Source organism: Arachis stenosperma, chromosome 9 (genome assembly GCF_014773155.1).
Source record: "Arachis stenosperma cultivar V10309 chromosome 9, arast.V10309.gnm1.PFL2, whole genome shotgun sequence".
NCBI classification, from domain to species: Eukaryota; Viridiplantae; Streptophyta; class Magnoliopsida; order Fabales; family Fabaceae; genus Arachis; species Arachis stenosperma.
In genome coordinates this window covers 8019156-8043549 of record NC_080385.1, presented here as the reverse complement: position 1 = coordinate 8043549, position 24394 = coordinate 8019156, and the positions used below count along the sequence as shown (strand labels likewise).

The 24394-nt window shown below is 41.2% G+C and overlaps 1 protein-coding gene across 1 annotated transcript; it reads left to right on the top strand.

Annotated features, from left to right (window-relative positions):
- The first annotated feature begins 9001 nt into the window (after window positions 1–9001).
- Window positions 9002–10006, top strand: LOC130948989 (uncharacterized). The gene has a single exon (XM_057877834.1). The coding sequence runs from the start codon at window positions 9002–9004 to the stop codon at window positions 10004–10006; it is 1005 nt and encodes a 334-aa protein (XP_057733817.1).
- Window positions 10007–24394: the final 14388 nt, after the last annotated feature.

Genomic DNA, 24394 nt, shown 5'->3' with positions numbered 1-24394 from the left:
ATTGTCTTTAGCTGGACCTTCACTGTAAATCACTCAAGTCTCAGTTTTGAGCATTCTTGCTCAAAATTGCTTTCAAGATAATGCTTGATCCTCTATCCATTAACAATGAACTTTTTGTCAGAATCAGTATCCTAAAGCTCAACATATCCATATGGTGATACTCCTGTAATCACATACGGACCCCTCCAGCGGGACTTAAGCTTTCTTGGGAACAATCTGAGCCTAGAGTTGAAAAGCAAGACCTTTTGTCCTGGCTCAAAGACTCTGGATGACAATTTCTTGTCATGCCACTTCTTTGCCTTTTCCTTATAAATTTTTGCATTTTCAAAGGCATTGAGTCTGAATTCCTCTAGCTCATTTAGCTGGAGCAATCTTTTTTCACCAGCTAACTTAGCATCCATGTTTAGGAATCTAGTTGCCCAGTAGGCTTTATGTTCCAGTTCCACGGGCAGATGACAGGCCTTCCCATACACCAGTTGGTATGGAGAGGTTCCGATAAGAGTCTTGTATGCTGTTCTGTATGCCCACAGAGCATCATCCAAGCTCCTTGCCCAATCCTTTCTACGGGCAATAACAGTCCATTTCAGGATTCTTTTGAGCTCTCTGTTAGAGACCTCAGCTTGCCCATTTGTCTGTGGGTGATACGGAGTTGCTACTTTGTGGCTAATTCCATATCTAACCATAGCAGAGTACAGTTGTTTATTACAGAAATGGGTGCCTCCATCACTGATCAGTACTCTGGGAACACCAAACCTGCTGAAGATGTGTTTCTGGAGGAATTTCAGCACGGTCTTGGTATCATTATTGGGTGTGGCAATTGCTTCCACCCATTTAGATACATAGTCTACTGCCACTAGAATATAAGTGTTTGAGTATGATGGTGGGAAGGGACCCATGAAGTCAATTCCCCATACATCAAACAATTCAATCTCTAAGATCCCTTGCTGAGGCATGGCGTAACCATGAGGCAAGTTACCAGCTCTTTGACAACTGTCACAGTTACGCACAAACTCTCGGGCATCTCTATAGAGAGTAGGCCAGTAGAATCCGCATTGGAGGACCTTGGTTGCTGTTCGCTTACCTCCAAAATGTCCTCCATATTGTGATCCATGGCAATGCCATAGGATTCTTTGTGCTTCCTCTCTGGGTACACATCTGCGGATTATTCCGTCTGCGCATCTCTTAAAGAGATATGGCTCATCCCATAGGTAGTACTTGGCATCTGAAATTAATTTCCGTCTTTGCACTCTGCTGTACTCCTGGGGTATGAACCTCACAGCTTTGTAATTTGCAATATCTGCAAACCATGGAGCTTCCTGGATGGCGAAAAGTTGCTCATCTGGAAAGGTCTCAGAGATCTCAGTAGGAGGGAGGGACGCCCCAACTACTGGTTCTATTCGGGACAGATGATCAGCTACTTGATTCTCTGTCCCTTTTCTGTCTCTTATTTCTATATCAAACTCTTGCAGAAGCAACACCCATCTTATGAGACTGGGTTTTGAATCCTGCTTTGTGAGTAAGTATTTAAGAGCAGCATGGTCAGTGTACACAATCACCTTTGATCCTACCAAATAGGATCTAAACTTGTCAATGGCATAGACCACTGCAAGCAACTCTTTTTCTGTGGTTGTGTAATTCTTCTGTGCGTCATTTAGAACACGGCTGGCATAATAAATGACGTGCAGAAGCTTGTTATGCCTCTGTCCCAACACTGCACCAATGGCATGGTCACTGGCATCACACATTAATTCGAATGGTAATGTCCAGTCTGGTGCAGAGATGACTGGTGCTGTGACCAGCTTGGCTTTCAGGGTCTCAAATGCCTGCAAACACTGTGTGTCAAACACAAATGGTGTGTCAGCAGCTAGCAGGTTGCTCAGAGGTTTTGCAATTTTCGAAAAATCCTTTATAAACCTTCTGTAGAATCCTGCATGCCCCAGAAAGCTTCTGATTGCCTTAACATTGGCAGGTGGTGGTAATTTTTCAATTACCTCTACCTTTGCCTTATCCACCTCTATTCCCCTGCTTGAAATTTTGTGCCCAAGGACAATTCCTTCAGTCACCATAAAGTGACATTTCTCCCAGTTTAAAACCAGGTTAGTCTCTTGGCACCTTTTCAGGACAAGTGCTAGGTGGTTAAGACAGGAGCTGAATGAGTCTCCATATACTGAGAAGTCATCCATGAAGACTTCCAGGAATTTCTCTACCATATCAGAGAAGATGGATAGCATGCATCTCTGAAAGGTTGCAGGTGCATTACACAGACCAAAAGGCATTCTCCTGTAGGCAAACACGCCAGAAGGACAAGTGAATGCTGTTTTCTCTTGATCCTGAGGGTCTACTGCAATTTGGTTGTAGCCTGAATAGCCATCCAAAAAGCAGTAATAATCATGACCAGCTAGTCTTTCTAGCATTTGGTTTATGAATGGCAAAGGAAAATGATCCTTTCTGGTGGCTGTATTAAGCCTTCTATAGTCAATACACATGCGCCACCCAGTGACTGTTCTTATAGGAACCAGTTCATTTTTTTCATTATGAACTACTGTCATGCCTCCCTTTTTGGGGACAACTTGGACAGGGCTCACCCAGGGGCTATCAGAAATAGGATAAATAATCCCAGCCTCTAGTAATTTAGTGACCTCTTTCTGCACTACCTCCTTTATGGCTGGATTTAGCCGCCTCTGTGGTTGGACCACTGGTTTGGCATTATCCTCCAATAGGATCTTGTGCATGCATCTTGCCGGGCTAATGCCCTTAAGATCACTTATGGACCACCCAAGAGCTGTCTTGTGTGTCCTTAGCACTTGAATCAGTGCTTCCTCTTCCTGTGGATTTAAAGCAGAGCTTATAATCACTGGAAAAGTGTCACCTTCTCCCAAAAATGCATACTTCAGGGATGGTGGTAGTGGCTTGAGTTCAGGTTTGGGAGGCTTATCCTCTTCCTGAGGAATTTTCAAAAATTCTTTTGTTTCCTCTGGTTCTTCCTGATCAGGCTGAGCATCCTTGAAGATGTCCTCAAGCTCTGATTCTAGACTTTCAGTCATATTGATCTCTTCCACCAAAGAGTCAATAATGTCAGCGCCCATGCAGTCATTTGGTATGTCTGGATGCTGCATAGCTTTTACAGCATTCAACTTGAACTCATCCTCATTGACTCTCAGGGTTACTTCCCCTTTTTGTACATCAATGAGAGTTCGTCCAGTTGCTAGGAAAGGTCTTCCTAGAATTAGAGTTGCATTCTTGTGCTCCTCCATTTCCAGCACTACAAAGTCAGTTGGAAAGTCAAATGGCCCAACCTTGACAATCATGTCCTCAATTATGCCTGATGGATATTTAATGGAGCCATCAGCAAGTTGGAGGCATATCCGGGTTGGTTTGACTTCTTCAGTCAACCCAAGCTTCCTGATAGTGGATGCAGGTATTAGATTGATGCTTGCTCCAAGGTCACACAGGGCTGTCTTGGTGCAAGCACCTTCTAATGTGCATGGTATCATAAAGCTTCCTGGATCTTAAAGCTTTTCTGGTAAGCTTTTCAGAATGACTGCACTGCATTCTTCAGTGAGAAATATCTTTTCAGTTTCTCTCCAATCCTTCTTATGGCTTAAGATTTCCTTCATGAATTTAGCATAAGAAGGTATTTGCTCAAGTGCCTCTACAAACGGAATCTTTATTTCAAGAGTCCTTAGATAGTCTACAAAGCGGGCAAATTGCTTGTCCTGTTCCGCTTGGTGGAGTTTCTGAGGATAAGGCATCTTGGCTTTATATTCTTCAACCTTGGTTGCTGCAGGTTTATTCCTTACAGAAGTGGTTGGAGAAGCCTTTTTAGAGGGGTTACTATCAGCACTTGCAGGTGTCTGGTTCCCCTCTGGCGTTTGAACGCCAGGATTGGGTGGAAAATGGGCATTTAACGCCAACTTTTCCCCCCATTTCTGGCTTTTGAACGCCAGGACTGGGCAGGGAATGGGCGTTTAACGCCAGCTTTCCCTCCTTTTCTGGCGTTTGAACGCCAATAGTATTCCTCTCTGGGCTCTTACTGTCCTCAGAGGGATTTTGGATAGTGGTTTGTCCATCCTCTGTCAATTGCTCCTTTATTGACTTTTTGCTACTTTGAGCAGTGTTATTCAATGTCTTCCCACTCCTCAGTTGAACTGCTTGGCATTCTTCTGTTATCTGTTTAGATAGCTGCTGTTTTGTCTGATTCAACTGTGATTCTATGTTCTTGTTAGCAATTTTAGTCTCTTGGAGCATCTCTTTAAATTCTGCTAACTGTTTTGTCATCAGATGTAATTGTTGAGTAAGCTCAACCATCTGTTCTTGAGGATTAGGATCAATGGCTAATGCCATAACTTCCTTTTGTGTAGAGGACTCATTGCTAGAGTACAAATGTTGATTTCTAGCAACAGTATCTATAAGCTCTTGAGCCTCCTCAATCGTCTTCCTCATATGTATAGATCCACCAACTGAGTGGTCTAGAGACATCTGAGCTTTTTCTGTAAGCCCATAGTAAAAGATGTCTAACTGTACCCACTCTGAAAACATTTCAGAGGGGCATTTTCTTAGTATACCTCTATACCTCTCCCAGGCATTATAAAGGGATTCATTATCCTCTTGTTTAAAGCCTTGGATGTCCAGCCTTAGCTGTGTCATCCTTCTTGGAGGGTAAAATTGATTCAGGAATTTGTCTGATAACTGTTTCCATGTCTTTATGCTTGCTGTAGGTTGGTTATTTAACCACCTCTTAGCTTGATCTTTTACAGCAAATAGAAACAGTAATAATCTGTAGACATCCTGATCCACCTCTTTATCACGTACTGTGTCAGCAAGTTATAAGAATTGTGCCAGAAACTCAGTAGGTTCTTCCTGTGGAAGACCGGAATACTGGCAATTTTGCTGCACCATGATAATGAGTTGAGGGTTTAGCTCAAAGCTGCTTGCTTTGATGGGAGGTATACAGATGCTACTCCCATATGCAGCTGTAATGGGGTTAGCATATGACCCCAGAGTCCTTTTGGATTGTTCATTCCCACTTATGTCCATGATGGAGAAAAGGGAATTGATGTGAATAGTAATCAAGATATATATGTATATATATTTTTTTTGAAAAGAGGAAAGATAAAAACAACAAAGAGACACCAAACTTAAAATCTTTCAAAAAATCAAACATGAATTTTCGAAAACCTAAAGAAAAACACAAAGAAGACACCAAACTTAGAATTTTTTTTAAAGATCAAAAAGGGACTAAAGACATGCAAATTCGAAAATTAAAAGAAAAACAAAAGCATGCAATTGACACCAAACTTAAAATATGAAACTAAAATAAAATAAAAGACTCTAAACCAACAAAAATAAAACAGTCCTAATCTAAGCAACAAGATAAACCGTCAGTTGTCCAAACTCGAACAATCCCCGGCAACGGCGCCAAAAACTTGGTGCACGAAATTGCAATCACACTTTCGCAATCCCGCACAACTAACCAGCAAGTGCACTGGGTCGTCCAAGTAATACCTTACGTGAGTAAGGGTCGATCCCACGGAGATTGTCGGCTTGAAGCAAGCTATGGTTATCTTGTAACTCTTAGTCAGGATATCAAAAATTATCAGGATTGATTGTGAAAAGCAAAAGAACATGAAATAAGTACTTGTTTTGCAGTAATGGAGAATAGGTTGAGGTTTTGGAGATGCTCTGTCTTCTGAACCTCTGCTTTCCTACTGTCTTCTTCTTCAAACACGCAAGGATCCTTCCATGGCAAGCTGTATGTAGGGTTTCACCGTTGTCAATGGCTACCTCCCATCCTCTCAGTGAAAATGTTCAACGCGCTCTGTCACAGCACGGCTAATCATCTGTCGGTTCTCAATCGGGTCGGAATAGAATCCAGTGATTCTTTTGCGTCTGTCACTAACGCCCCACAATCGCGAGTTTGAAGCTCGTCACAGTCATTCAATCATTGAATCCTACTCAGAATACCACAGACAAGGTTTAGACCTTCCGGATTCTCTTGAATGCCGCCATCAATTCTAGCTTATACCACGAAGATTCCGATTACAGAATGCAAGAGATATCTACTCAATCCAAGGTAGAACGGAGGTGGTTGTCAGGCATACGTTCATAGTTGAGAATGATGATGAGTGTCACGGATCATCACATTCATCAGGTTTAGGAACAAGTGATATCTTAGAATCGAAGCAAGCATGATTGAATGAAAAATAGTAGTAATTGCATTAATCCATCAAGACACAGCAGAGCTCCTCACCCCCAACCATGGGGTTTAGAGACTCATGCTGTAGAAGATACAATGAGAAACGTGTAAAGTGTCATGAGGTACAGATACAATGTCAAAAGATCCTATTAATAGTGAACTAGTAACCTAGGGTTTACAGAATTGAGTAAATGACAGAAAAATCCACTTTCGGGCCCACTTGGTGTGTGCTTGGGCTGAGCATTGAAGCATTTTCGTGTAGAGACTCTTTCTGGAGTTAAACGCCAGCTTTTATGCCAGTTTCGGCATTTAACTCCAATTTTTATGCCAGTTCCAGCGTTAAACGCTAGGAATTCTGAAGCTGATTTGCAACGCCGGTTTGGGCCATCAAATCTCGGGCAAAGTATGGACTATTATACATTGCCCAGGATGTCTACTTTCCAACGCCGTTGAGAGCGCGCCAATTGGGCTTCTGTAGGTCCAGAAAATCCACTTCGAGTGCAGGGAGGTCAGAATCCAACAGCATCTGTAGTCCTTTTCAGCCTCTAAATCAAATTTTTGCTCAGGGCCCTCAATTTCAGCCAGAAAATACCTGAAATCACAGAAAAACACACAAACTCATAGTAAAGTCCAGAAAAGTGAATTTTAACTAAAAATTAATAAAAATATACTAAAAACTAACTAAATCTACTAAAAACATACTAAAAACAATGCCAAAAAGCGTACAAATTATCCGCTCATCACTATGCAAATTAGGTGTCATTGACCAGCATGATAATTTATGTGTTCTATGTTGTAAGTCTGTTGAGTCTGCTGCTCATCTTTTTATTGGCTGTGAGATCACCTGGCAGGTGTGGTGTGCATGGCTATTCGCTCTTGGAAGGATATGGACTATACCGGGTACGCTAAAACAACACTTTGAGAGCTGGACAAATGCTTCATCAAGAAAGAATGAGCAGAGGCGGTGGTTGACTGGATTTTTTACTGTTATCTGGGTAATTTGGCTAGAAAGGAATGATAGAGTCTTCAATAATAAAGGCTCAGGGGTGATGGACATAATAAACAGATCCTTTATGATGTTCAACGAGTGGCTTGGTGGTGAACCTCTTGGTTGTTGATGGCAATGCCGAAGATGACTAGAGGAATCTCTACTTATTTAGTTGATTAATGATGGTTTGTACGTTGAGTAGCCTGTTACGCTTGTTCTACTACTCCACCTTGTTGTGTTGAGCACTTTTTATTTCAGAAAAAAAAAAATTGTAACAAAGGTATTTTTTATACTCATAAAAAGAAGTGTTTAATTTTAAGAATACAAAATTTTAATATTTTATCACACCACTTTAATTTATTTTCACATAAAAAATATTAAAAATATGAATAAATATGAATTATTATATTACATGTTTATTTATATCCAAATGCTAAAATTTGACAAACAAAATTATTGAGTTAATATAGTATGATTCAACAATTAAATTGGAAAAAAATTTCATAATATATAAAAAGTCATTTGGTTGTAAGATAATAATACCTAGTGCAAATAAATAGATTACCAAATGCATATATAGAAAAATTCTAACATTCACTCATCATTTGAATGAAATGTTAACATCCTTTTATCGTTACTGTAAAAGTCCAATTAATGCCAAATCTAAATCATTCATTTTAAAGGAACTACTTCATTAAATCAAGAAAAATATATTCTCCTTCATAATAATTATATTGTTATTAGAATAGTTATTTTTATTTTCATCTTTATTAGAACTCCCCACCGATCTAGGCTAATTTTTTTTGTTATGGAAGTAGAAGTACTAATATACCTTAATATTGTAATTTTTTGTGTTTTTTAAAATTGTAGAAAGTAAACAAATTGGAGGGTCCGATTTCTGTACCTCAAATTTTTTAATTTTTTTTTAACACAAATCGGACGGTCCGATTTGTGTACCTCTAGAAATCGGACAGTCTGATTTCTGTACCTCTAATAAATCGAACGGTCCGATTTCTGCTTCTTTAGTTAATAAACTATTCCACATTTGAATATAATACCCTAACAATTCACATTTTAAAAAAACACCACTATCACTTTAATATTAGAAATAAAAAGTTCACTGATCTATGGTAAAAAATAAAGCTAAGTTCTTTTTTTAAAAAAAATCAAAGATAGAGAGACTCAAAAACCTAAAATGATAAAATTTTAACTATCAAAGACTTATATCATAAGGATCCTACACCATTATTTTACCTTATCTTATCTTATCATATACACTAATCATTAAGTTCCAAGAATTAATAATACATAGTGTACCTTACCGATATCCTCAGCAATATCTCCCATTATCTTCGGCAACCAAAACTACGCAACTGAGAATAAATCCATTAATTCAAATTATACCGAGATCCTTGGGTAACAGAACTTAGGAATCTAATCCTACTAACAACAACACCGAGCATGACTCAAAGCTCAACCTATTTAATCAGGCGAACCTAACTCGCCAAACACACACAGAACAATCATTATCTACTTCTTACTTCTCATTTTTTATCTTCTTAACGTTATTTATTGTGAGTTTATTATTCTGGTAACTGACTTGAGCGTCAGAGTCCTTTCTGCAGGGTCCACGCCGAGGTCAAAGGTTCGTAGGAGAACGCTTCCGAGTCCTCCCACAGTCGCGACGCCGACCATACTTCGGCGGCGTATTCTGGACGGAACAATTGGCGCCCACCGTGGGGCCCGATTTTTTCTTCACTTTAGAGTATAACCCCCACATACCTTGTGCTTTTCCTTATTTTTTCAGGAACTGAAGCATGACGGATCAATCGGGCACCCATCAACAAGCTGGTCCCGACCTCGTAGCTGCGAACGCAGCATTACTGGCAAAAAATCAGCGAATGGCCGAACTATTAGCCACCTTGCAAAACAAAGGTGAAAGGAAAAATGTCGACAAGGAAGTAAACACTGATCAGCAAAATGAACACCAGTCAGAATCCAATGCCAAAACAGAGGAGAAAACCCCGAAGACCGGAAGGGGACGAGCTAACCCCTTTTCTGAGGAAATCATGAGCTTTAAAATGCCTCAGAACTTTACGCTCCTTATGACGCTGGTACCTTATAAAGGGATCGGAGATCCTAAGATTCATGTGACTAAGTTTGAGTCCATGATGTTCCTCAATAGCGATTCCGATCCCATATTATGTCGTTCTTTTCCTACTTTTTTAGACGGTGCTGCGCTGTTGTGGTTTTCCAATTTGCCTGCAGGTTCAATAACAAGTTTCAACGAATTCTCCAAACTCTTTATCAATCAGTTCGCGGCTTCCAAGATTTACGTACGAGACTCAGACTATCTCAGTACTATCAAACAAGGAATGCACGAGAGCCTGAAGGACTATATGACTCGCTTCACGACGGTGGCCATGGAGATCCCCGACCTTAACCCGGAAGTTCAACTGCACGCCATAAAGAGTGGTCTGCGCCCGGGGAAATTCCAAGAAGCAATTGCGGTAGCAAAGCCAAAGACACTGGAGGAGTTTCGAGAAAAAGTGACTGGGCAAATCGAAATAGAAGAACTACGGGAAAATCGGAGGAGTGAAAGGCAGCCGAACAAAAGGGACGAGGATAGGACAAACGCCAAAGACACTAACAAGCCCTTCAGACTGACACCCAAATATGACTCCTACACCAGATTCAATACCAAGAGGGAAGACATCATCAAGGAGATACTACATAACAAATTGATAAAGCCGCCGAGCAGAGCCGGCTCATATCAAGACCAACGATATGTGGATAAGTACAAGCGCTGCGCCTTTCATTAGAAGTTCGGCCACACCACTAATGAATGCGTGGTCACAAAAGACCTCCTGGAAAGACTAGCAAGACAAGGACACCTAGACAAGTACATCAACAGCAAAGCAAGGGGGACCTCTGACGACCCTAGCGATTGACGTCAGGAGCGAGCTCAGCACACCTCGGATAAAGCCAGAACCCTACCCCCACCGACCAGGGGAGTCATCAATTGCATCTCTGGGGGATTCGCAAGCGGAGGTGACACCAGTTCAGCGCGAAAGCGACGATACAGGGACATGCTAACACTCCGGCGAACGGCCGATGTATTGACAGCCAAACCGAGAATACCTAACATATATTTCAAACAAGTGATGAGCGGATAATTTATACGCTTTTTGGCATTGTTTTTAGTATGTTTTTAGTATGTTTTAATTAGTTTTTAGTTAAAATTCACTTTTCTGGACTTTACTATGAGTTTGTGTGTTTTTCTGTGATTTCAGGTATTTTCTGGCTGAAATTGAGGGTCCTGAGCAAAAATCTTATTCAGAGGCTGAAAAGGACTACAGATGCTGTTGGATTCTGACCTCCCTGCACTCGAAGTGGATTTTCTGGAGTTACAGAAGTCCAATTGGCGCGCTCTCAACGGCGTTGGAAAGTAGGCATCCTGGGCTTTCCAGCAATGTATAATAGTTCATACTTTTTCCGAGATTTGATGGCCCAAACCGGCGTTGCAAATCAGCTTTAGAATTCCCAGCGTTTAACGCTGGAACTGGCATAAAAATTGGAGTTAAACGCCCAAACTGGCATAAAAGCTGGCGTTTAACTCCATAAAAAGTCTCTACACATGAAAGCTTCAATGCTCAGTCCAAGCACACACCAAGTGGGCCCGGAAGTGGATTTTTCTGTCATTTACTCATTTCTGTAAACCCTAGGTTACTAGTTCACTATTAATAGGATCTTTTGACATTGTATCTGTACCTCATGACACTTTACACATTTTTCACTGTATCTTCTACAGCATGAGTCTCTAAACCCCATGGTTGGGGGTGAGGAGCTCTGCTGTGTCTTGATGGATTAATGCAATTACTACTGTTTTTCATTCAATCATGCTTGCTTCCATTTTAAGATATCACTTGTTCTTAAACCTGATGAATGTGATGATCCGTGACACTCATCATCATTCTCAACTATGAACGTGTGCCTGACAACCACCTCTGTTCTACCTTAGATTGAGTAGATATCTCTTGGATTCTTTAATCGGAATCTTCGTGGTATAAGCTAGAATTGATGGCGGCATTCAAGAGAATCCGGAAGGTCTAAACCTTGTCTGTGGTATTCTGAGTAGGATTCAAGGATTGAATGACTATGACGAGCTTCAAACTCCTGAGGGCTGGGCGTTAGTGACAGACGCAAAAGAATCACTGGATTCTATTCCGACCCGATTGAGAACCGACAGATGATTAGCCGTGCTGTGACAGAGCGCGTTGAACATTTTCACTGAGAGGATGGGAGGTAGCCATTGACAACGGTGAAACCCTACATACAGCTTGCCATGGAAGGATCCTTGCGTGTTTGAAGAAGAAGACAGTAGGAAAGCAGAGGTTCAGAAGACAGAGCATCTCCAAAACCTCAACCTATTCTCCATTACTGCAAAACAAGTACTTATTTCATGTTCTTTTGCTTTTCACAATCAATCCTGATAATTTTTGATATCCTGACTAAGAGTTACAAGATAACCATAGCTTGCTTCAAGCCGACAATCTCCGTGGGATCGACCCTTACTCACGTAAGGTATTACTTGGACGACCCAGTGCACTTGCTGGTTAGTTGTGCGGGATTGCGAAAGTGTGATTGCAATTTCGTGCACCAAGTTTTTGGCGCCGTTGCCGGGGATTGTTCGATTTTGGACAACTGACGGTTTATCTTGTTGCTTAGATTAGGACTGTTTTATTTTTGTTGGTTTAGAGTCTTTTATTTTATTTTAGTTTCATATTTTAAGTTTGGTGTCTTCCTTGTGTTTTCCTTTAAGTTTTCGAAAATTTGTGTTTGATTTTCTAAAAATTTTAAGTTTGGTGTCTTTTGTGCTTTTATTCAGTTAAAAATTTTTCAAAAATTTGTTCTTGGTGTTCATCTTGATCTTCAAAGTGTTCTTGGTGTTCATCTTGACATTCAAAGTTTTCTTGTTTGTTCTCTTTGTTTTGATCTAAAATTTCTAAGTTTAGTGTCAATTTGTTGTTTTTCTCTTCCCTCATTAAATTTTAAAAAATCAAAAAAATATCCTTTCCTTATTTTACTCATATTTTTCGAAATTTTGCATTAATTTAGTCAAAGATTTTCAAAATCATATCTTTTTTTTAGTCAGGTCAAAATTCTAATTTCAAAAATTGATCTTTTCAAATCTTTTTCAAAAATAAAATCTTTTTAATTTTTTTCAATCATATCTTTTTAATTGATTAATTAATTTAGTTTTCAATTTACTTTGATTTTATTTTCTTTTAATTTTCGAAATCTTACTTTATTTTCTTTTCCATTTATTTTATTTCATTATTTTTGGTCACTTTTAATTAAAAAAAAAATTTTTACTTTACCTGTGAATCGATATCATTTTCCTTTCTCCATCATGGACCTAAGTGGAATTGAGCAGTCCAGAAGGACTCTGGGGTCATATGCTAACCCCATTACAGCTGCATATGGGAGTAGCATATGTATACCTCCCATTAAAGTAAGTAGCTTTGAGCTAAATCCTCAACTCATTATCATGGTGCAGCAAAATTGCCAGTATTTCGGTCTTCCACAGGAAGAACCTACTGAGTTTCTGGCATAATTTTTACAAATTGCTGACACAGTACGTGATAAAGAGGTAGATCAGGATGTCTACAGATTATTACTGTTTCCATTTGCTGTAAAAGATCAAGCTAAGAGGTGGTTGAATAACCAACCCATAGCAAGCATAAAAACATGGAGACAGTTATCAGACAAATTCCTGAATCAATTTTACCCTCCAAAAAGGATGACACAGCTAAGGCTGGACATCCAAGGCTTTAAACAAGAGGATAATGAATCCCTTTATAATGCCTGGGAGAGGTATAGAGGTATGCTAAGAAAATGCCCCTCTGAAATATTTTCAGAGTGGGTACAGTTAGACATCTTCTACTATGGGCTTACAGAAAAAGCTCAGATGTCTCTAGACCACTCAGCTGGTGGATCTATACATATGAAGAAGACGATTGAAGAGGCTCAAGAGCTTATAGATACTGTTGCTAAAATTTAACATTTGTACTCTAGCAATGAGTCCTCTACAAAAGAAGAAGTTATGACAGTAGCCACTGATCCTAATCCTCAAGAACAGATGGTTGAGCTTCATCAGCAATTACACCTGATGACAAAACAGTTAGCAGAATTTAAAGAGATGCTCCAAGACACTAAAAATGCTAACAAAAATATGGAAGCACAATTGAATCAGACAAGACAGCAACTATCTAAACAGATAACAGAAGAATGCCAAGCTGTTAAATTAAGGAGTGGGAATACATTGAATATATCAACTCAAAGCAGCAGAAAGCTAAGAAAGGAACAACTGACAGAGGAGGACCAACCAACTACCCAAAATCCCTCTGAGGACAGTAAGAGCCCAGAGAGGAATGATTCTGGCGTTCAAACGCTAGAAAAGGGTAAGAAAGTGGCGTTAAACGCCCAATGGGTAGCCACTTCTGGCGTTCAAACGCCAGAAAAGGGTTGCAATCTGGCGTTAAATGCCTAAAAAGCACCCAATCCTGGCGTTCAAACGCCACAAAGGGGTCAGACACTTGCAAGTGCTGATAACAACCCCCTTAAGCAGGCTTCTCTAACCACTTCAGTAGGAAATAAACCTGCAGCAACTAAGGTTGAAGAATATAAAGCCAAGATGCCTTATCCTCAGAAACTCTGCCAAGAGGAACAGGATAAGCAATTTGCCCGCTTTGCAGACTATCTAAGGACTCTTGAAATAAAGATTCCGTTTGCAGAGGCACTTGAGCAAATACCCTCTTATGCTAAGTTCATGAAAGAGATCTTAAGTCATAAGAAGGATTGGAGAGAAACTGAAAAAGTGTTTCTCACTGAAGAATGCAGTGCAGTCATTCTGAAAAGCTTACCAGAAAAGCTTCAAGATCCAGGAAGCTTTATGATACCATGCACATTAGAGGGTACTTGTACTAAGAAAGCTCTATGTGATCTTGGGGCAAGTATCAACCTAATACCTGCATCCACTATCAGAAAGCTCGGCTTGACTGAAGAGGTCAAACCAACCCGGATATGTCTTCAACTTGCTGATGGCTCCATTAAATACCCATCATGCATAATTGAGGACATGATTGTCAAGGTTGGGCCATTTGCCTTTCCCACTGACTTTGTAGTGCTGGAAATGGAGGAGCACAAGAGTGCAACTCTCATTCTAGGAAGACCTTTTCTAGCAACTGGACGAACCCTCATTGACGTCCAAAAAGGGGAATTAACCCTGAGAGTCAATGAGGATGAGTTCAAGTTGAATGTTGTCAAAGCTATGCAGCATCCAGACACATCAAATGACTGCATGAGCGCTGATATTATTGACTCTTTGGTGGAGGAGGTCAATATGACTGAAAGTCTTGAATCAGAGCTAGAGGACATCTTTAAAGATGTTCAGCCTGATCTGGAGGAACTAAAGGAAATAAAAGAAATTCTGAAAATTCCTCAAGAAGAAGATAAGCCTCCTAAATCCGAGCTCAAGCCACTACCACCATCCCTGAAATATGTATTTCTGGGAGAAGGTGACACTTTTCCAGTGATCATAAGCTTTGCTTTGAATCCACAGGAAGAGGAAGCACTAATTCAAGTGCTAAGGACACACAAGACAGCTCTTGGGTGGTCCATAAGTGATCTTAAGGGCATTAGCCCCGCAAGATGCATGCACAAGATCCTATTGGAGGATGATGCTAAGCCAGTGGTTCAACCACAAAGGCGGCTAAATCCAGCCATGAAGGAGGTGGTGCAGAAAGAGGTCACTAAGTTACTAGAGGCTGGGATTATTTATCCTATTTCTGATAGCCCCTGGGTGAGCCCTGTCCACGTTGTCCCCAAGAAGGGAGGCATGACAGTGGTTCATAATGAAAAGAATGAACTAGTTCCTACAAGAACAGTTACAGGGTGGCGCATGTGTATTGACTACAGAAGGCTCAATACAGTCACCAGAAAGGATCATTTTCCTTTACCATTCATAGACCAGATGCTAGAGAGACTGGCAGGTTATGAATACTACTGCTTTTTGGATGGCTATTCAGGTTATAACCAAATTGCAGTAGACCCTCAGGACCAAGAGAAAACAGCATTCACATGTCCTTCTGGAGTATTTGCCTACAGAAGGATGCCTTTTAGTCTGTGCAATGCACCTGCAACCTTTCAGAGGTGCATGCTCTCTATCTTCTCTGATATGGTAGAGAAGTTCCTGAAAGTCTTCATGGATGACTTCTCAGTATTTGGAGACTCATTCAGCTCCTGCCTTAACCATCTAGCACTTGTTCTGAAAAGATGCCAAGAGACCAACCTAGTTTTAAACTGGGAAAAATGTCACTTCATGGTGACTGAAGGAATTGTCATTGGGCATAAAATTTCGAACAAAGGAATAGAGGTGGATCAAGCTAAGGTGGAGGTAATTGAAAAATTACCACCACCTACCAATGTTAAGGCAATCAGAAGCTTTCTTGGGCATGCAGGATTCTACAGAAGGTTTATAAAGGATTTTTCAAAAATTGCCAAACCTCTGAGTAATCTGCTAGCTGCTGACACTCCATTTATCTTTGATAATGAGTGTCTGCAGGCGTTTGAGACTCTGAAAGCTAAGCTGGTCACAGCACCAGTCATCTCTGCACCAGACTGGACATTACCATTTGAACTAATGTGTGATACCAGTGACCATGCCATTGGTGCAGTATTGGGACAAAGGCATGGTAAGCTTATGCACGTCATTTATTACGGCAGCCGTATTCTAAATGATGCACAGAAGAACTACACAACCACAGAAAAGGAGTTACTTGCAGTGGTTTATGCCATTGACAAGTTCAGATCTTATTTAGTAGGATCAAAAGTGATTGTGTACACTGACCATGCTGCTCTTAAATATCTACTCACAAAGCAGGATTCAAAACCCAGGCTCATAAGATGGGTGTTGCTTTTGCAAGAGTTTGATATAGAAAAAGAGACAGAAAAGGGACAGAGAATCAAGTAGCTGATCACCTGTCCCGGATAGAACCAGTAGCAGGAGCATCCCTCCCTCCTACTGAGATCTCTGAAACCTTTCCGGATGAGCAATTGTTTGCTATTCAGAAAGCTCCGTGGCTTGCAGACAGTGCAAACTATAAGACTCAAGGTTCTCTTTCTGTAACCATGGAGAAGAAGCATGAAGAGCTTCTCTCAAAACAGAGTCAAACAGAGCCCCCACAGTCAAACTCTAAGTTTGGTGTTGGGAGGTTCCAACATTGCTCTGAACATCTGTGAGGCTCCATGAGAGCCCACTGTCAAGCTACTGACATTAAAGAAGTGCTTGTTGGGAGGCAACCCAATGTTATATTTATTATTTTCCTTTGTTATTTTATGTTTTCTATAGGTTGATGATCATGGGAAGTCACAAATTCAATTGAAAAAGTAGAAACAGAATGAAAAACAGGAAGAAAAACAGCACACCCTGGAGGAAAACCTTGCTGGCGTTTAAACGCCAGTAAGGGCAGCAAATGGGCATTTAACGCCTAGTCTGGCACCATTCTGGGCGTTTAACGCCAGAAAGGGGCACCAGACTGGCGTTAAACGCCAGGAATGGGCACCAAGCTGGTGTTAAACGCCAGAAATGGGCACCAGCCCGGCGTTTAACGCCAGGATTGGCAGAAGGAGCATTTTTGCTCGCCACTTGGTGCATGGATGAATTATCCTTGACACCTCAGGATCTGTGGACCCCACAGGACCCCCACCTACCCCACCACTCCCTCTCTTCTTTCTTCTTTTGCTCGAGGACGAGCAAACCTTCTAAGTTTGGTGTGGTAAAAGCGTTGCTTTTTTGTTTCTCCATAACCATTTATGGCACCTAAGGCCGGAGAAACCTCTAGAAAGAGGAAAGGGAAGGCAAAAGCTTCCACCTCCGTGCCATGGGAGATGGAGAGATTCATCTCAAGGGATGCACTTTTCTCCACAAAACTATTGGGAGCAAATCAACACCTCCCTAGGAGAATTGAGTTCCAACATGGGACAACTAAGGGTAGAGCACCAAGAACATTCCATCCTCCTCTATGAAATTAAAGAAGATCATAGAATCATGAGAGAGGAGCAACAAAGGCAAGGAAGAGACATTGAGGAGTGGTGCACGAAATTGTGATCATCAATGGCGCCATCAACATGGTACGCTCATTGCAATCTCAACTCTCTATCACAACTCCGCACAACTAACCAGCAAGTGCACTGGGTCGTCCAAGTAATAAACCTTACGCGAGTAAGGGTCGATCCCACGGAGATTGTTGGTATGAAGCAAGCTATGGTCACCTTGTAAATCTTAGTCAGGCAGACTCAAATGGGTATGGGTGATATATGAATAAAACATAAAGATAAAGATAGAGATACTTATGCAATTCATTGGTGAGAACTTCAGATAAGCGAATGGAGATGCTTGGTCCCTTCCGTCTCTCTGCTTTCCTACTGTCTTCATCCAATCCTTCTTACTCCTTTCCATGGCAAGCTTATGCAAGGGTTTCACCGTTGTCAGTGGCTACCTCCCATCCTCTCAGTGGAAATGTTCAACGCACCCTGTCACGGCACGGCTATCCATCTGTCGGTTCTCAATCAGGCCGGAATAGAATCCAGTGATTCTTTTGCGTCAGTCACTAACGCCCTGCCTTCAGGAGTTTGAAGCACGTCACAGTCATTCAATCATTGAATCCTACTCAGAATACCACAGACAAGGTTAGACCTTCCGGATTCTCTTGAATGCCGCCATCAGTTCTAGCCTATACCACGAAGACTCTGATCTCACGGAATGGCTGGCTCGGTTGTCAGGCGAGCGCTCAGTTGTCAGGCGATCAACCATGCATCGTGTATCAGGAATCCAAGAGATATTCACCCAATCTAAGGTAGAACGGAGGTGGTTGTCAGTCACACGTTCATAGGTGAGAATGATGATGAGTGTCACGGATCATCATATTCATCAAGTTGAAGAACAAATGATATCTTGGAACAAGAACAAGCGGAATTGAATAGAAGAACAATAGTAATTGCATTAATACTCGAGGTACAGCAGAGCTCCACACCTTAATCTATGATGTGTAGAAACTCCACCGTTGAAAATACATAAGAATAAGGTCTAGGAATGGCCGTGAGGCCAGCCTCCCAAAGAGGGTTCAATCATCAAAACATGATCAAAAGATGAAAAATACAATAGCAAAAGGTCCTATTTATAGGGAACTAGTAGCTTAAGAATTACAAAGATGAGTAAATGACATAAAAATCCACTTCCGGGCCCACTTGGTGTGTGCTTGGGCTGAGAAATGAAGCAATTTCGTGTAGAGACTCTTCTTGGAGTTAAACGCCAGCTTTTATGCCAGTTTGGGCGTTTAACTCCCATTTGGGTGCCAGTTCCGGCGTTTAACGCTGGAATTTCTTGAGGTGACTTTGAATACCGGTTTGGGCCATCAAATCTTGGGCAAAGTATGGACTATCATATATTGCTGGAAAGCCCAGGATGTCTACTTTCCAACGCCGTTAAGAGCGCGCCAATTGGGCTTCTGTAGCTCCAGAAAATCCACTTCGAGTGCAGGGAGGTCAGAATCCAACAGCATCTGCAGTCCTTTTCAGTCTCTGAATCAGATTTTTGCTCAGGTCCCTCAATTTCAGCCAGAAAATACCTGAAATCACAGAAAAACACACAAACTCATAGTAAAGTCCAGAAAAGTGAATTTTAACTAAAAACTAATAAAAATATACTAAAAACTCAACCAAATATACTAAAAATATACTAAAAATAATGCCAAAAAGCGTACAAATTATCCGCTCATCAAGGAGCTCAAGCACTCCATAAGATCTTCAAGAGGAAGAACAAGCCGCCATCACTAAGGTGGACCCGTTCTTTAATCTCCTTGTTCTTTATTTTTCGAATTTTTATGCTTATGTTATCTATGTTTGTGTCATATTACATGATCATTAGTATCTTAGTGTCATGCCTTAAAGCTATGAATGTCCTATGAATCCATCACCTCTCTTAAATGAAAAATGCTTTAATCACAAAAGAACAAGAAGTACAGGATTTCGAATTCATCTTTGAAACTAGTTGAATTAGTTTGATGTGGTGACAATACTTTTTGTTTTCTGAATGAATGCTTGAACAGTGCATATGTCTTTTGAATTTGTTGTTTTAAGAATGTTAAAATTGTTGGCTCTTGAAAGAATGATGGAAAAGGAGAACTGTTATTGAGGATCCAAAAAATCATCAAATTGAATCTTGAAGCAAGAAAAAGAAGTGAATATAAAAAAAACGACAAAAAAAAAGAAAAAAAAAAGAAAAGAAAGAGAAAAAGAAAAAGAAAGAAATAAAGTTGTGATCCAAGGCAAAAAGAGTGTGCTTAAGAACCCTGGACACCTCTAATTGGGGACTCTAGCAAAGCTGAGTCACAATCTGAAAAGGTTCACTCAATTATGTGTCTGTGGCATGTATGTATCCGGTGGTAATACTGGAAGACAGAGTGCTTTGGGCCACGGCCAAGACTCATAAAGTAGCTATGTTCAAGAATCATCATACTTAACTAGGAGAATCAATAACACTATCTGAGTTCTGAGTTCCTATGGATGCCAATCATTCTAAACTTCAAAGGATAAAGTGAGATGCCGAAACTGTTCAGAAGCAAAAAGCTACTAGTCTCGCTCATCTAATTGGAGCTAAGTTTCTTTGATATTTTGGAGTCTATAGTATATTCTCTTCTTTTTATTCTATTTTGATTTTCAGTTGCTTGGGGACAAGCAACAATTTAAGTTTGGTGTTGTGATGAGCGGATAATTTATACGCTTTTTGGCATTGTTTTTAGTATGTTTTTAGTATGTTTTAATTAGTTTTTAGTTAAAATTCACTTTTCTGGACTTTACTATGAGTTTGTGTGTTTTTCTGTGATTTCAGATATTTTCTGGCTGAAATTGAGGGTCCTGAGCAAAAATCTGATTCAGAGGCTGAAAAGGACTACAGATGCTGTTGGATTCTGACCTCCCTGCACTCGAAGTGGATTTTCTGGAGTTACAGAAGTCCAATTGGCGCACTCTCAATGGCGTTGGAAAGTAGACATCCTGGGCTTTCCAGCAATGTATAATAGTCCATACTTTTCTCGAGATTTGATGGCCCAAACCGGCGTTGCAAATCAGCTTCAGAATTCCCAGCGTTTAACGCTGGAACTGGCATAAAAATTGGAGTTAAACGCCCAAACTGGCATAAAAGCTGGCGTTTAACTCCAGAAAAAGTCTCTACACATGAAAGCTTCAATGCTCAGCCCAAGCACACACCAAGTGGGCCCGGAAGTGGATTTTTCTGTCATTTACTCATTTCTGTAAACCCTAGGTTACTAGTTCACTATTAATAGGATCTTTTGACATTGTATCTGTACCTCATGACACTTTACACATTTCTCACTGTATCTTCTACAGCATGAGTCTCTAAACCCCATGGTTGGGGATGAGGAGCTCTGCTGTGTCTTGATGGATTAATGCAATTACTACTGTTTTTCATTCAATCATGCTTGCTTCCATTCTAAGATATCACTTGTTCTTAAACCTGATGAATGTGATGATCCGTGACACTCATCATCATTCTCAACTATGAACGTGTGCCTGACAACCACCTCCGTTCTACCTTAGATTGAGTAGATATCTCTTGGATTCTTTAATCGGAATCTTCGTGGTATAAGCTAGAATTGATGGAGGCATTCAAGAGCATCCGGAAGGTCTAAACCTTGTCTGTGGTATTCTGAGTAGGATTCAAGGATTGAATGACTGTGACGAGCTTCAAACTCCTGAGGGCTGGGCGTTAGTGACAGACGCAAAAGAATCACTGGATTCTATTCCGACCCGATTGAGAACCGACAGATGATTAGCCGTGCTGTGACAGAGCGCGTTGAACATTTTCACTGAGAGGATGGGAGGTAGCCATTGACAACGGTGAAACCCTACATACAGCTTGCCATGGAAGGATCCTTGCGTGTTTGAAGAAGAAGACAGTAGGAAAGCAGAGGTTCAGAAGACAGAGCATCTCCAAAACCTCAACATATTCTCCATTACTGCAAAACAAGTACTTATTTCATGTTCTTTTGCTTTTCACAATCAATCCTGATAATTTTTGATATCCTGACTAAGAGTTACAAGATAACCATAGCTTGCTTCAAGCCGACAATCTCCGTGGGATCGACCCTTACTCACGTAAGGTATTACTTGGACGACCCAGTGCACTTGCTGGTTAGTTGTGCGGGATTGCGAAAGTGTGATTGCAATTTCGTGCACCAACAAGCAGACTGTCAAACCCACTCAGATAATCTGGACGACCTCGTGGTAATCTCCATTCAAGCAGGGGACCTCCTAGTAAAGAAAGCCCTCCTCGACCCCGGCAGTAGTGCCGACGTCCTTTTTTATTCAACTTTCAAAAAAATGAAACTCAGCGAACGAACCCTTCTACCCTCTACAGGAGAGCTGATCGGATTCTCAGGGGAGCGTGTGTCAATCCTCGGCAGCATCTGGCTGAAGACGACCTTAGGCGAACATCCCATGAGCAAAACCAAGGACGTGCAGTTCCTCGTAGTCGATTGCATTAGCCCATACAATATTATTTTGGGTAGACCTTTTTTAAACTCTTTTGGTGCCATCGTTTCCACACTGCACTTGTGTGTCAAATTCCAGGTACAGGAGGATCAAATAGACACCATACACTCCAACCACATTGAAGCTCGCAGATGTTACAATGAAAGCTTGAAGATCAGAGTAGATATCCGACCAAGACCCGAGCCAACCCAAGGCACATACAACGTCGCTAACATATCAGGCATTGCCGAGCTCGATCCACGAGGAGATCTCCATGACAAACCAACACCAATAGACGAACTCAAAAAGGTACAATTAGATAACAATGTTAACCATTACACTCACATTAGCTCTTCCCTCCTTTCAGGAACAAAACAAAAGATAACAAGCCTACTCCGGCGAAATGCCGACCTTTTCGCGTGGACACCAGCAGATATGCCCGGCATAGATCCGAGCCTCATCTGCCACAAGCTGCAAATTGATCCGAAGGCACGACCTGTCTCCCAAAAGAAAAGAAACATGGGAGATGAAAAGCGCGCAGCATGCCTCGAGGAAACCCAGAAGCTCCTCCGAGCAGGATTCATAGAAGAGCTCCGATTCACTACATGGCTATCAAACGTGGTTATGGTAAGAAAGGCCTCAGGTAAGTGGCGAATGTGCGTAGATTTCACTAATCTAAATAAAGCATGCCCCAAGGATGCCTATCCCCTCCCATGCATAGATAAATTGGTAGATAATGCATCAGGATATAATGTTTTAAGTTTTTTAGACGCATATTCTGGTTACAATCAGATATTAATGCATCCAAAAGATAAGGAAAAGACAGCTTTCATAACTGAACTAGGAAATTACTGTTATACTATTATGCCTTTTGGCCTTAAGAATGCAGGGGCTACCTATCAACGCCTCATGGACAAAGTTTTCAGCAAACAAATAGGGAGAAATCTAGAGGTATATGTTGACGACATGGTCGTCAAAACCCAACAAGAAAACACCCATGATACCGACCTAGAAGAAGTGTTCGGTCAGCTAAGGAAACACAACATGCGACTCAACCCGGAAAAGTGCGCCTTCGGAGTTAAGGGAGGAAAGTTCTTAGGCTTCATGCTGACTTCAAGAGGCATCGAGGCAAACCTCGAAAAATTTGAAGCGATCATTAACATGAGACCTCCCCGAACAATAAAGGAAGTCCAGAGACTAAATGGAAGGCTGGCCGCACTCTCCCGATTCCTACCAAGTGTATCAACACATTCCCAACATTTCTTCAACATACTGAAGAGACAAACGAAGTTCAATTGGAATACGGAGTGTGAAACTGCTTTTCAGAAATTAAAGGCCATAATCTCGTCCCCACCGATCTTACAGAAGCCAAATCCCGAAAAGCCGCTACTGTTATACTTGTCAGTATCCCCAAAGGCTATCAGCTCAGTACTCGTCACGGAGATAAAGGATAAGCAGGAACTAGTCTACTTCGTCAGTAAAACATTGCAAAACGCCGAGCTCAGATATCCACCAATGGAGAAGCTGGCATATGCACTGATACTTACAACAAGAAGATTAAGACATTACTTCCAAAGCAATAAAGTCATCATTAGAACAAATCAGCCCTTGCGACAGATTCTCACCCGACCCGAGGTCTCAGGAAGACTCACCAAATGGTCAATAGAATTATCTGAATTTGACATAGCATACGAGCCGAGGACAACATTAAGGGCACAATTTTTAGCAGATTTTGTAGCCGAGTTAACAGACCAAGAGGACCACGCACACACATGGGAGCTATACGTAGATGGGGCCTCAAACTCAGAAGGATCAGGGGCAGGAGTATACTTAACAAACAGATCGGACCTCCAAGCAGAGCAGTCAATCAAGTTCTCATTTCAAACAAGCAACAACCAAGCCGAGTACGAGGCCCTACTCGTCGGCCTTCGACTCGCACAATCCCTAAACATAACACACCTACAAATATATTGCGACTCACAACTGGTGGTACAACAGGTGACCGAGAATTTTCAGGTAAAGGACCAACTATTAGAAAAATATCACGCATTAGTAAGGGAACTCATATCTCATTTCACTTCCATACAAATCACACACATAGCTCGGGAACAAAACACCCGAGCAGATGCTTTATCAAAACTAGCAACAACTAGGAAAAGTATGCATGATTCTGTTATATCTCAGCTAACCCTTGTAGAACCGAGCTTTGGCAAAACAATCTTTTCTATCTCACAGGAATAAGACTGGCGAACACCATACAAGCAATATCTACAAACTGGAACCATACCAACAACCATCAAAGACGAACAGGCCTTTAAAAGGCGAGCAGCATCTTTCACACTGATTGGAACCGATTTATACAAAAGAGGTTTCTCCCAACCACTTCTGAGATGTCTAAGCACGGATGAAGCTAAGATTGCCATGGATGAAACCCACGAAGGAGTATGCGGTAACCACATTGGAGGGATAAGCTTGGCATCTAAGGTCGCCAGAGCAGGCTATTATTGGCCAACAATGAAGAGTGATTGTATCGAAAAGGTAAAAAGATGCGACAGTTGCCAAAAGCATGGACCATTAACTCACAACCCAGCCGAGAA